This window comes from Buteo buteo, chromosome 21 (assembly GCF_964188355.1).
Source record: "Buteo buteo chromosome 21, bButBut1.hap1.1, whole genome shotgun sequence".
Taxonomy (NCBI): Eukaryota; Metazoa; Chordata; class Aves; order Accipitriformes; family Accipitridae; genus Buteo; species Buteo buteo.
Genome location: NC_134191.1, coordinates 17,531,038 through 17,544,934, shown reverse-complemented (window position 1 = coordinate 17,544,934; position 13,897 = coordinate 17,531,038). Strand labels below are relative to the sequence as shown.

Below are 13,897 nucleotides of genomic sequence, written 5' to 3'. Positions count from 1 at the left end.
GAGACTATCCGTGAAGATGGGAAAAAGGCCGGGGGGGGGGGGGGGGCAGAGAGTAGAGACTCCCCGTGGTCCCGGGGAAGGCTCCGAGGGAGGAGGGAGGGCCGGGGGGGGGCGACGCCGCCCGGAGAGGTGGTGAGCGGCGGAGGAGGAGGGGTCCCGGCGGGGCGGAGCGGGAAGCAGGCCCGGCCCGGCCCGGCCCGGCAGTGCTGGCCATGGCGGCGGCGGGAGCGGGCGCGGTGTCGGGCGGTCTGGCGGGGATGTCGGCGCGGCCGCTGGGCGCGGCGGAGCCGCTGCCGCTGGGCTCGCTGCGGGGGAAGGTGCTGCTGGTGTCCAACGTGGCGTCGCTCTGAGGCACCACCACCCGCGACTTCCTGCAGCTCAACGAGCTGCAGCGGCGGTACGGCCCCCGCGGGCTGCAGGTCCTCGGCTTCCCCTGCAACCAGTTCGGGCACCAGGTAGGGCGGGCGGCGGGGGCCGGGGAGCGGGGAAGAGCCGCCCGTCGGCGGCTGGGCTCTCACGGGCCTTCGCTCGGGGCGGCTTTCTTTTGGCGTCCCTAGGAAAATGCTACGAACGAGGAGATCCTGCTCTCGCTGGAGCACGTTCGTCCCGGCAACGGGTACAAGCCCAATTTCCTCCTGTTCGAGAAGTGCGAGGTGAACGGGAAGAACGCGCACCCCCTCTTCGCCTTCCTGAGAGAGGCGCTGCCCTTCCCGCACGACGACCCCTCCTCGCTGATGACCAACCCGCAGTACATCATCTGGTCGCCCGTCTGCCGCAACGACATCTCCTGGAACTTCAAGAAGTTCCTCATCGGCCCCGACGGCGTGCCCTTCAAACGCTACAGCCGGCATTTCGAAACCATCAAGATCCAGGATGATATTGAATTGCTTCTGCAGAAGGTACCCAAGAATGTTCTCGAATAAAGCCGAGCGTCGCAGCGTTCGCTGCCCGGCCCCCTCCCTTCCTGCTCAGCTCGCTGCTGCTCTGGCAGAAATCCCAACGTCTCGTGCAGGTTTTGCTTATGATGGTGCACCTTCCAAATTCTCGAAGTGTACCTGATGTTTTCAAAAGTTGCGTGTGAATGTTTGGGAAACTATGCCGGGGAAAGCAGCTGTGAGTCTCAGTAGCTTACTGTGATTCTCTGAATAAAAAAAATACGTGTACTTTCTTGACGGCTGTGGCTTGATAAATCCGGGTAAGTTGGGTAAAGCATGGTGGCCATCTTACCTGTTCATCAGCTCGTGTGGGTGCTCATAGGGGCTGACTCAAAGCACTCGAGCGCGATAGCGCAGTCAGGCTGAAATCTGAATGCAAACCTAGGGAAGTGTGATGGGCAAACAACATCTGCGGGCTCTGCAAACTGTGAATCAGTGCCACATCTTGCCCTGCGCCTAACGAGCTTGGCAGAGCGGGGGGCGGCACAGAACAGAAATACTTTGCAAAACTGCTTACTGGACCTCACTTCAGGCTTGCCTGTGGAGGAAAGACACAGCGGCACATGGCCAGGGTGTGATTTTACACTGGCTGACAAACTCCAACTTGGCTACCAACAACAGGCCACGACAGGTTAACAACCGTTCAGGCAGGTAGATGAGCGATTCTGCAGCCTGCGTTGCTCCAGCCGTGCTGGCAGAGGGCTTGGGGAAGAACAGCTCTTTGGCCAAGGCCCTCCTTGTCATTTGGCCTCCATCAGCAGATGCCCAGGGGGGACCTTAGAGCAGGAGCGCCCGCTGTCCCTCCCCTTGTGGCGGAGCCACTGCCCCCTTGCTATCTCCTGGCTCTATCCCATTTTGCATCGGTGGTAGCCCAACACGGATCTCTACGTACTCACCCAGTCCTACATGAAGCCCGTACCACCTTTGTGCATCCCCAGTGCCTTGCAACGCAGGGAATCACACAAAGAACCGGTTCTTTTGTGTTCCCAGTACAGAATACCGGCACATTCAACCACTTCTCCCACAGAAACTGTGCCTTGCCTCAGAGTGTCCTTGTTGCCCTTTGGGAACAGGAATTGCATGTGACAAACTGCAGGTGCCCAGGGTTCAGGCAGTATTTTCTTCTTTTTATTCCTTCCCTAACACTTTTTTGACTCCTGCCAGCCACGGAGCTGACGGATATTTCATGGAGCTGTTACAATAATCCTGACATGTTGTTGCTGTGTGGCAATCCTGGGTTTACAGCCTGTTGACAAATGGCTAGAATTACGGTTGGTTTCCCATGGAAAACCGCAAGCCTGTGCCAAATTTCACCTGCCATCTTACTGCCCAGTGGCTCAGGTCCTTCTGCAGGTAAATTTTCACTCCTTAAATGGCTCTGTAAGCACGTTTGCATTACAAGGCACTCCTCACGAGGCCTCATAGCACTGAGTATAAACTTGGTGCTGGACTGAGGCGTACTCAACACAGACTAGAAACTCGGGCTTTCAAAGGGAAGGCATAACACTTTCAAGCATCAGTGCACTGTTTTCATAATTAAAAACACTTGGGATTTGAGGTTCTTTGCTTTTTTCCTGTTCATAGCTTCTCACCTCACCAATTCACTGGTTACTTTGTTACTGTACCGACATTCAGGCCCCCCTCCGGTCTGAGGAGAGACAGTGGGGCAAAACCTACAGCCGGCTCCAGCCTGCTTGCTGCTGCCCCTGAGTCATCGATCTTTGAACTTGGATTGCACAATCCTCACCGGGCTATTTCTTAACTTCCAGTACAGCTTTGTGGAAAAACAGGATGTTTTCAGTAGCTATTTCAGCTTTGGAGCAGAAGCTGCTTGATTTGGGGGATTATTTTTTCAGTTGAAACTACTTCCCTCGTTAATGCAGGATGTTGAAATACGTGGACAGTCCAGAGGATCATGGGCAGCAGGAACTCACTGCATTGAAAAATCTTTCTCCGCACGAGCTGTGGCACTTCCTCAATCTTGACTCACCAAACTTGAGCCATTTGAGTGGGACCTCCTTTGCTTTGCCTGTTCCCCACCACCATGGGGGAGCCGATCCCAACAACTGCTGCTGTTCCAGTGGCACCCCTGCCAGAAAGGGTCTATCACTGAGCCCGCCGGTCAGAAAGGCATCTTACACCGTGCTTATTCAGTGCTAATGGCCAAGGGATTTATTTACCTTCCGGCTGCTGCGGCTGTGCTAGCAGAAAAACAAAGCAGCAGCTCCAGAACAGATAGAGCCACGCCAGCAGAAGTACAGTGACGCGATTCCAGGATGAAAATTAGCCATGCCAGCAGGAAAACGAACGATTCCAGTGTAAGCACACCCAGCAGGAACTCTGCAGTGTAGATAAAAGCCTCCCAGCCTTGTTATCCCCTGTCTCATTTCAGCATTCTCCAGAGTAGGTGGCTTCTGGGGTAAAGCAGGCTGTGGTGGAAAGGGCAGCCTATGGGCGGAAAACCTTTGGCAGCGACACCCGCAGAAGAGCACAGCCCCACGCAGGCTCTCGTGCCCAAACATTATTTGGTGTTGTGACCAGAAGGGATGAAAATGTTTTGCTACAGGTAGCAGCTCTATGCTGAGGGTAGACCTGAAGAATCCCAGGTGATTCCTCAGGGATTATAAAATGGCCGAGTTCTATTTCTGTAATTTCAGAAACAGACTGACTCAGAAGGAAACCTTAAAATAATACTACTTTAGCACACATGGATGCTTCCGTGGCTTGAGGATGTTGTCCTTTCAACATCTGGTGTCTGCCACATCTACACTCCTACACTCTATCTTTTTTTTTACACTTTTGTTGCAAACAGCTAATCCCTGCAGTGTTCACCCTGCTTTTCCATTCTTCTACATATCAGAGTCCCATATATCCCCCTCCCTTTCTCCCCTCTTCCCCCCCTTAGCTGCTGATAGTTGCCATCAACTTCTTAAATCTTTAAGCAAGTTCAGGTATTTGAAGCTGTCAGGAGTGTTAACTAGCTGCAAAGAAGATTATTATTCCTGCCCCTATCTCCCTCTCCCAGGTTCCCTAGTGTTCTGTCCACCAAACCCTAGCACATCTCTTGAAATCATGGCTGATGAGATGTGGTGTTCAGAAGTGTCTACTCAATGGAAATGCCATCCAGTGGAGCCTAAGACTTTTCTTACTCAGCCCGTTAAATGTTCTTTCAGCTATTTAAAACCCCTTTCTCCTCCTGCTGAGCTTTGTTGCACCCACTAACTTTTAAGATAGCTTTTAGTCACCGTTTTTGATCATTGTCATTGTAGGGCAGGTAGGAAACACCTGCCTCCAACTGGGTGGCACTTGAAAGGGCTTTGTTCCTGTCAGTGCCACTCTCGCAGAGAGCAGCCATCTAGTTCAGCTGGAGACATGGGCAGGAAGCCGAATGGCTGAAAGGAAAGTGCTTGAGGAGACAGGAGAACACAGACACTCCCATCTACAGTGAAACTGTAATAATGTCATTTCCTAGTACTGAATCAGAAAGCTTTGAATGAGACCATTTTAATTGTTTATTGGATTTTCTATTAGGAGTAGGTAATTCATTAGAAGAGTGAGGTCAGCCACGTAAGCATTATCTCAGAACAGCTGACTCATTTTAAAAACACACCCAGTCTTGCTGTAACAGGGTGTGTTAGTTCCTTGAAGCCCAAAGGGGCCCTGCCCTTTGAGAAAAACAGGAGTAAGTAACAGGACTCAACTCTCACTGGAAGGAGAAAATGGGTCTTCTTTTTCAGTGTTAAGTGGATGGACTTGCCCTGCTGTCAAAAACATAAAAGGCCTTTAGGAATTTACCCTGGATAGCTGCAGCACTGCCAGGCCTGGCTGGCAGGAGGTAGAGCCCAGCTGCCTACCACACTGCTGGACACTGGCTGCCCAGAAGAGTGCTCCCCTTCACAGACAGTCACAGCCCCAGCACATCACCCACTGCCTTTTTTTCTGTGAGGTAAATGGATTTCTTTGGTGTACCAGTTTAAAGCAGGTTTTTAAGTCTCTAAATCATCATCTGAATCCTTCCCAATTTTCCCACTTCTGAAGGACAGGCTTCCTAAACAGCACAGGATATGCTACTCGAAGAGACAAATGCCTAAATTGCTTCTTGGGAGAGTCTTTCCAGAGACACTTTCAAAACTCCCGAGCGCTCCACAGCTGGTTACTCAGACCCATCCTCCCGTCTATTCCTGTAACAATTTGAAGCCTCCTTCCCTAGCCAACGCTCTGACCAGAGGCCTCTGTGAAGTCAGTCGCCACAGAAAATGGAGCACGTAATGCTGAAACCAGGGAGTCCACACCAAACACTTCCTCCACCCGCTTTGGAGGAGGCCTCTCCGGGAGATCCTCTCGGCCACGGAGCCACCTCGGGGACGAGGCCCACTCCCGGCGGGGACAAGGCCTCCCTGCACCCTCGCAGCTCCCAGCCCTGCCTGCTCGCTGCCCCGCCAGCGCTAGAGCCCCGGGGAGGGGGGCGGCAGATACCCTGCCCGCCCCAGCAGCCCCAGGGGCTGCGCCCTCCAAGGGCCCGCATTCCGGGGCAACGGGGCGACCCAGCACTGGGCCGCAACTGCAAGATGGCGGCCGCCTCCATAGCGCTCGCGCCGCCAGCCTCACCCCCTCCCCGTGCGCGGCCCCGCCCATCCCGTCAGAGGGCGCGCGGGCGGGGCGGGGCGGGGCGGGGCGGGGCGAGGCGAGCGCAGCAGGCTGACCCAGCGCGCATGCGTACGCGGGCCGACATCCGCCCGCGACGGGGCTCGCGCAGCGACATGGCGGCGGCTGAAGGCGGCGGGGCGCGGCCGGACGCGACGGTGCAGCGGGCCGAGCTGGGGCCGCTGCTGGCCACGGCCCTCCGGCCGGGGGAGTCCTGGTGAGTGTAGCCGGCCGGCCCTCCCTCCGTCCCCTTCCCCCTCCGGGCGGCGGGGCCTGTGGGAGCGGGCCGGGCCGGGCCGCCGCTGAGGGGGGCCGCGCCGGCCGGTGCCGTGTGTTGCAGGTACCTGGTGGACAGCCGCTGGTTCAAGCAGTGGAAGAAGTACGTGGGCTTCGACAGCTGGGATATATTCGGCGCGGGCGATCCCGGCCTCTTCCCTGGGCCTATCGACAACTCGGGTCTCTTCGGCGGTGAGTGCTGCCCGGCGGCGCTGGGCCGCGGGGAGCGGGGCCCTGGGCGGTGGGGTCTGGTGCTCGGGTCGCAGCCCCGGCTCGGGTAAGTGGCTCCCACCTGCCGTCGTCTCGTCGTGCAGCTTTCGCTTTTGAAGCGCTGTGTCCCGGGAGGATACAAGTGGCCTTGCCGGCCTCGTAAGCGAGGAGGAGGCTGGTGCGGTTTTTGCCGCCTGTGGGAGGGTTGGTATTTTTTAGCGTCGTGGTAGTATGTGTGTAGGTCATGAGAAGAAAAGATGCTGTTTGATGTCATGCTTTCTTATGTCTGTGTCCCTTTTAGATCCAGAAACCCAGAGTTTAAAAGAACACCTCATTGACGAGCTAGATTACGTATTGGTTCCCACTGAAGCCTGGAATAAACTAGTAAAGTGGTATGGCTGCATAGATGGACAGCAGCCTATTGTGAGAAAAGTAAGTATGGGTGAACCAAGGTCTCTTCAGCCTGGTTTCATTTTCTGATCTCTACCAAACTTAGATGATGCTTATCTTGCTAGAAGTGAGTTAAGATAGGATCCTCAGCAGCTCTTTGGAGGTAATAACATGAGGTCTCTTTGACTTGGTACCTGAAAGAATGACCTTCCAGTATTACAGTTAAAATGCCTGAATCTTCAGTGATTCTCAGTTATATGGGGTGAGAACCATGAACCTTGTTCTGTTTAACTTTTTACGTTATGATTGTTTGGACCGGTGCGGTGCTTTTATGTTGCATGGAATAGTTTGTGTTTTGTCGAAAAATGCAAGTTGTTAGTCAAGCTTATCGATCTTCCAGGACAGAATGAGGCATTGGAATAAGTGGTCTTTTAGTGCAGATGGCTTAGGGACTTCCTGTGGAGTTTAAGGTGGTTCTTGTTTTCTCTTCCAAAATCTGTGATTCTAAAATCATGAGAAGAGACTATTTGTGGTTTTGTTCTGTAAGTCTTACTTTTGTTTGGCAAATGCGGTTATGAATGCATTCTAAGTATATAATCTGTTCCAGAAAGTGAGATTTACAGGCTGCTTCTTTGGAAAACTGTCAGACACTCGTTTATGGGTAAAAGTTTTTTTGTTTTTATTTTAGTCGTAGGTTTTTGCACTGACTAAATTGAGCAGTGCCAGTCTGTGGGGTTCATAAAGACTATATCAACACTATTCGTTTGGTGTAGTGATTATTGTACAGAATTAATATTGCTTAAGTTTACGTAGCATTATGTTACAGTAAGGGTTGCTTCCAGGTGTGCTAGACCCAGGAAAGTGTGACACCGGAATGGTAAAAGAAAGAAAGATCCCTCTCTTGGAGGCCCACTCATGCTGATCAGTGGTACTGGAACATTGTCTTTCAGTGTGGGCTAGAAATTGTACGTAACGAGAAATTCTGACATCTTCAGAAAGTGTAAATGATCCCAGGTTCACCAGGTGACCCCAGCTTCACTCTGCTGAGTAGACAGAACTGCTGTGTAAACCAGAAGGGGGGGAGTGGAAAAGGATTATAGCATATAAAGGAGATGTGGGTTTAGTAGAAACAGATAACTTCTTGAGGAATAGAAAATCTGTACTGAGAAGGAAAACTAGAACTGTTACTGATTAGTGCTTCTCTGAATGAGGAAGCTTTTGTTCTTGAACTGGCTAACCACTTTCACAAAGCCTGGGATGTTATTAGACACTCGCTTTTCTGAAAAATTCAGAAGTTGGACAAGAGATTTGGAAGCTATTGGGGAAACACTTGGGTGACAGGCTTAACTCTGAGACTCCTCCTTCTCCTGGGCTATCAGATGCCACTATTCGATGCTGTAGTTATTGAGGGCTAGAGCTTAGAGCTAGTGCTGTTTTATAGACATAAGATGCCAAGTTATTGTGGTCCAGTTAAGAGTAAATTTTTAAAGTTTTGAATTGCTATGAGAGTTTCAGTCTCTGTTGTTTATTGTTAACCTGATAACTGATTTTTATATTTAAAAAAATGTTGAAATATAGCAGCATAGTATGTTTGTGGGATGTTACAGCCTCTTACAAAAAATATAAATTGAAAGGTCAGTGGGACACACAAGCTGCAGAACTGCACCTGAGTAGAACGTGGTCAGTATCTGGTTACAGTGTTCTGCAGATAGCATTGAAAGTAAAACAGTTAAACTTGCGGTCCTTGAATGCTTTAATCCTTTTCCTAAAGCTGGATCAGCTGTAATTCATACATCAAAATATCCGTAAAAGTAGGATTTGGGAAGTAATTTTCAGGCATTTTTGTGATTTTTACAAGCTGGTATTTCTTCCATCCCTATGTGCCTGATGATCAGAGACAAGTACAGGAGGATTAGATTAGATTTTATTTGTGGTTTGGGTTTCTTTTGATAATCTCAAACCATATTTTCAGGCAATCTTCTATAGAGTCCCACTACAAAGTGTATTAATGTGCAAAATATAGAACAGTGTGCTTCCTCAGTGGTTGAATGCGTGTTGTGCTCAGATTGCTGTCCAACAGGATGACCAGAGTTTTACTTTGACAGAGAACAAGCTAGCTGATCAGACACTGTTTAAAAAGACATCTGCAGGTGATTAGAGACTCTTCTTGCCATTCATCCGTCCTAACGGACACAGTGATCTGATCAGAAACTTCTTCTTGGAAAGAGTTCTTCCAAGTCTAAATATGTTTTTTATTTGTTTCTAACTATAGAATACTGGAGAACAGGAAGTCCCATTTAATGAAATTCCTTCTGAAAAAGAAATGGAGAACTTGTGAATTGGTTCCTTTGCATTCTTTAAAAAAGAAAAAAAGTCTAATTTACCTGTCAAGCTGTTTAAACAGGGAGTTTTACTTTCTCTTTCTGTTGTAACAGCAAAATACTGAAGATCTTTGCAAATGTATTTTTTAATCATTTAGCTTCAAAGCACCTTGCATATCTAATACAACCCTATGAAAGCTCAGAAGAGGGAAGCATAATTTAGCCAAATTCTCACAGTAAGTCTTAGTCTTAATTCTTTGTTTCTTTCCAAAGCTGGGTAAAGGTGGTTTTTTTTTTTCTGTAAAATGATACATGTAGATCATGGCAAATCTGGAGTCATGCGAATAGAATAGAATAGAATAGGTATATTTCAGTTGGAAGGGACCTACAACAATCATCTGGTCCAACTGCCTGACCACTTCAGGGCTGACTGAAAGTTAAAGCAAATTATTAAAGGCATTGTCCAAATGGCTCTTAAACACTGTTACTCTTAAAAATTATACCTGCTGGTTCAATTAAATATGATCTCAATTTCATAGGCTCTATAGCTGCAAAGAACTAGGGAGAGAATTGAGTTGTTTGGGTTTTTTTTTTTGTTTTTTTTTTTTTTTTATCAGTTACATCACAGTTGTCTCATAACTGGCCTCTGAAACGTGCTTTTCTTTCTGGTATAAAGTCTTTTATGATCTGTAGGTGAAGAGTTGTGTCTAGTCTTACAGAATACCTTTTTAAAAATATGCTGAAAGCTTGTGGGATGGGTAGATGTACCTATTGGAGTATTCTCTCAAATGCAAAATTGATTTGAAAATGACTGAAATGAAGCAATGTCATCAAAACAAGTTCTGACAGATTTGTTTGTTTTTGCAAGGAGAGAGTCATGAGGTAGATTCCGTATCCCATGCAGAAAAATCATTAATGCTTTGTCTTACTCTCTTCTAATAGAAAGAATTTTGCTCCAGTGTTCCAGGCTTGTTTGGTTTTTTTTATGTAAACCTTAGCCAAAGACTAGGGGCAAAAGATAAATTTTTTTTTTTCTAGAATGTATTTGATCTGTGTGATCAAATATTCTTCATGGGTAATTAGCTGGCACTTTTAGTTCAGCTGCGATGATGGGACCTTTGGATCCACTGGGGAAGGAAAGTACTGGGATTTCTTCCATTTTAAAAACAAACCCCCAAAACAAGCTGATGGAGGCTGTGACTGAATCTGGACTTGAGAACAAGTCAGTGTTCAGTTTATGGCTTGACTTGCAAGACTCCTAAAGACTTAAAGTATTTAGACAGGTGTACCTTACAGAGGGCTGCTCGGTATTTTAACTTTGTGTTATTTTGTTTCTCACATCTGCCTTTTGTTTGCAGGTAGTGGAATATGGTCTGTTTGTGAAGCACTATAAGGTTGAAGTTTATCTTCTTGAGCTGAAGCTGTGTGAGAGCAGTGATCCTGACAATGTAATTAGCTGCCACTTTAGCAAAGCAGATACTGTTGGTAAGTAGTTCTCTGATGCATGAAGCTGTGGTCTGATGCTACCTTGAGATATTTTGTGCCCTCCAGAACAAGATTAATGTTGATAAACTGGCGCAAGTCTAGTGGGTACCAACAGGACAGTTGGGGTTGGAGTGTGTGATGTGTGAGAAGAGGCTGAGGGAGCTGTGTTTAGCCTGGAGAAGAGAAGGCTTTTGGAGTGACCTTGTAGCACCTATGAGGAGGTTACTAAGAATGTGGAGTCAAGCTATTTACTGAGTCACAAAGCAAGAAAACTGTGTAACAGACAGTAGTAATAAATTGAAACAGGACAGGTTCCAACTGAATATAACAAAAACATTTTCCCTATTAGGACAGCTAGACATTTGAACAGGGCCTGGAGGGGTGAGGGAATCTCCTGCCTTGCAAGTTTTGAACACATGGTTGGATAAGCCCCAAGCAGTCTGGTCTGAATTCAGTGTTGACCCTGGTTTGAGTGACTGGACTAGGAACCTCCTCAGTTTCTGCCAGCCACAGTGATTCTGTGTGCAACACAGGGAGTTGTGGTTAAGAGCTTTGACGAACACATTGCTTACTAACTCATGTCCTTAAGAAACATCCGTGTCGCTCATGTAAAGCAGTTCTGTCTCTGGTTCTCTTACAATTCCCTCTCCCTAGTGTGTGAATATTTTAGTCATCTTCTTAATGACTCTTCCTACACTTGTGTTCTTCCTGAAATTTGGCCCCTCTCTCTTTCTGTATCATGGCTGTATTTTCCTGTGTTAAAATGGTGAATGACAGCTGTCATATATGTCCATAAATGTGTCCATATGTCCATAAAGATGCTTTTTTATTTTCAGTTTGCTGATGTATGGCCTGACAACAGTAACTGAAAACACTTCCTTTTTGAACCTATGTTATCATGGTTCCACCATCATTAAATGACTGTTTCACAGAAGTTGGCCTTTGGGCAGAAACTTTTCAATGTCTTCTGAACATTATTGGTTTGAGGGCTTAACAGGCAAATACATGACTGAAAACAGAAGTTATTCATTGTTTCAGACTAAATATTAGACAAGTTATATGGGTAATTGTAACTTTCATGGTACATTTTCTATTCAAAAGATCTTGAAGGTTCAGTGTTGTACCTCCTTGCTGAATGCCTGGCTTGTCAGGTTTTTTTTTCAAAAGCACTCATGTTTTAGGTATTTTGGTGTTGTTTCTTTCCTCCTGAACAGCTACCATTGAGAAAAAAATGAGAAAACTGTTTAATATCCCAGCTGAGAAGGAAACTAGGTTATGGAACAGGTATATGAGCAACACTTACGAGCAGCTCAGCAAGCTGGATAGCACTGTGCAAGATGCAGGGCTCTATGACGGTCAGGTAAGGGGCATAACTTTTTTTTTTTTTTTAGATTCTCATGTACTGCTTTCTCTGAGTGTAATTTTTTCACTTGGTTTTATGTACTTTGAGCAAACATTGAAAATGTGATTTGTTAATGATTTTGCAAAATGTGCAGCAGATTTGTAGTTATCTTTATTACGTGAACTCTCTTTTAGGTTGTTCTAATAGAAGTGAAGAATGAAGATGGCACGTGGCCTGGACAGCATTTCCTGGCGAAGTAAGCAAGCAAGCATGTTCTAATGGGTTCTGCTGTTTTGTCAAGCTTGTTCACTTGTTTTTAGTGACCATGTGTTCTCTGTGAAAGCCTAATTATTACTGACTGGCTTATTATGCATTTCTTTGTTTTGGGTATTTTGAAGGAGGAGATAAAATCTTGAATATAAATATTCTTCGGTGGTTCTGCTGCTGGTTTCTCGTCTTAGCAACAGTCTTCTTTTTAAAGCCCATTTCAGATAGGTTGTATAAGCTTGGGTTTCTACAGTGCTTAGGCGATGAAAGTGCTATTTATGTTGAGCTAGTCTAGTTAAAAAGTTACCACTGCAGACTGCGCAGTAAAAAAAAAAAATAGCTGTCTTCTACCATTGTGGAACAAAAAGGATCTTGGAGTATATTTCCAAAGCTGCCAGTAGTGATTACTCAGAGTTCTGGTAGTTCCTCCTTAAAAAGGTATAGAAATAGCTTAACAACCCCCCCTGCCACCCAAGATAATTAGAAGCCTGTAAATTTTACACAGATATTATCTCTCTAATATCTAATTTAGAGAAGAGATGAGCAATATGGTGGGGAGTGATGAAATAATGTATGTATAGAGTGAGTGGTGTAGAATGGAAGTTGCTTACAATGATAAAGAGCTGCTCTTATCCAGTCATACTACAGAAGGTAAAATCCTGTGATTTTACTAGTCTGGCCTACTTGCTTTCCCATGAGTAGGCCATTAGACTTGATAATGTTTTTCTGTACAATACAGTTAACTTGTAGAGCTTGCTGCCAAGTGATCTCATTTGAGATCAAGATCTTACCAGTGTTAAACTTGAAGAATGGATCAAATAGGTCACTGAAACTTGTTTTGAAACAATTCTGTACTTCTGAGATATAATACTGGGTAAATGGATCAGGAGAATGTTCCTAGGATTATAATGAACTTTCTGTAAGACTACATTGTGAAAAGCATCTAAACATTCATATCATGTACATAATTGAATACTAGTTGACAGTCAGTATTAGAGAGGGAGCTGTGCAAGACCAGATCGTAACCTTTTGTTTCTATGTGAAGCGAAGCTAAAAAGGAGCCTTGTAGCATTCCCAGGCCTCAGTCTTTTCTTTTTTTTAGCAGATAGTCTGATAGGTAAAGACTTTTAATTAACCTGTAGTGATATTTAAATGAAAATGGTTATCAGTATGCAGATTAGTATTTTCTAATGATGTAGAAATAAAGATTTGCTTATTATAATGTAGAACTCATGAAATTTTTTTACTTGATGCTGATAATGGGTAGCTGGAAGAATTGTAGTAAGTCATACATCTAGGATTATCTGTTCCTTTGTACGCTGTCTTGGCTAACTATTTCCTTTGTCCTTATCTCTGTTAGTTAAGAAACAAAGCTTGTATATTCCACATAATGTCTCCCTTATACAGTTGGGTGCATTGGTTTAGCAAGTTCTGCGCTTTGGCTCTTGTGCCCTTATTTAGTCTTGTAGGTTAAATGCATAATAGCTGTTTGTTCAAAAACACTGTTTCAGAAGCCAAAGAGGGGAAGAAGAAGCTGGATTGCCCCTCCTCATTAGGCTTGACTTTGGTGTGTTCTGATTGGCACACAAACTGCTGATCAAATGAGAAAGACCTTTTTACGTGGCCAGGGCAAAGCCTGTCTCTCAGGAAAGCAGTATGCTTTAATGTCTTTGGATTATAATGAGCCCTGCTGGACTAATATCATGCCTTCTTATGCAAAAGGTGGCTGTGTCATGTAAGGCAAGTCAGGGAGAAAGATTGGACTTTAAAATTCTTTCTGTGTTTGAAATGGAAGGAGGAAAAAGTTGAGAACTTAATCTGTTGTAGACAGATGATAACAAAAGATGATAACGAGCAGTAAGTATTTTCCTATTAGGTTCAGTGTTGTTTTCTATGCCTTTTTATGTCTTTAAGCTGCTAATATTCTACAGCAGTTGCCTTGATAACCCCAAAACCGTGTATGAATCATACTCGTACTGTTGAAAATAATGAGGAAGGCTGTACTGGATCTGGACCAGGTGTGTCCA

The 13,897-nt window shown here is 46.1% G+C and overlaps 2 protein-coding genes across 9 annotated transcripts in view; both read left to right on the top strand.

Annotated features, from left to right (window-relative positions):
• The first annotated feature begins 166 nt into the window (after nt 1–166).
• GPX1 (glutathione peroxidase 1) lies at nt 167–1,168 on the top strand. Its single transcript, XM_075052948.1, has 2 exons — nt 167–455; nt 558–1,168. Exons 1-2 carry the CDS (start codon nt 213–215, stop codon nt 921–923), a joined length of 609 nt encoding a protein of 202 aa, XP_074909049.1. The 5' UTR covers nt 167–212; the 3' UTR covers nt 924–1,168.
• Nucleotides 1,169–5,647: 4,479 nt separating this feature from the next.
• USP4 (ubiquitin specific peptidase 4) overlaps nt 5,648–13,897 on the top strand; it is a 50,738-nt gene continuing 42,488 nt past the window's right edge. For 7 of the 8 annotated variants that reach the window (XR_012653849.1, XR_012653847.1, XR_012653848.1 and 4 more), the window contains exons 1-6: nt 5,663–5,796; nt 5,920–6,047; nt 6,367–6,497; nt 10,135–10,261; nt 11,476–11,621; nt 11,798–11,859. Coding sequence is in view for 5 of the 8 variants with exons in the window: in XM_075053068.1 (XP_074909169.1) it covers nt 5,696–5,796; nt 5,920–6,047; nt 6,367–6,497; nt 10,135–10,261; nt 11,476–11,621; nt 11,798–11,859 (695 nt within the window). In the remaining 3 variants the exon portion in view is untranslated. Of the gene's footprint in view, nt 5,797–5,919; nt 6,048–6,366; nt 6,498–10,134; nt 10,262–11,475; nt 11,622–11,797; nt 11,860–13,897 lie in introns of all 8 variants that reach the window. The other variant, XM_075053067.1, reaches the window with a different exon arrangement.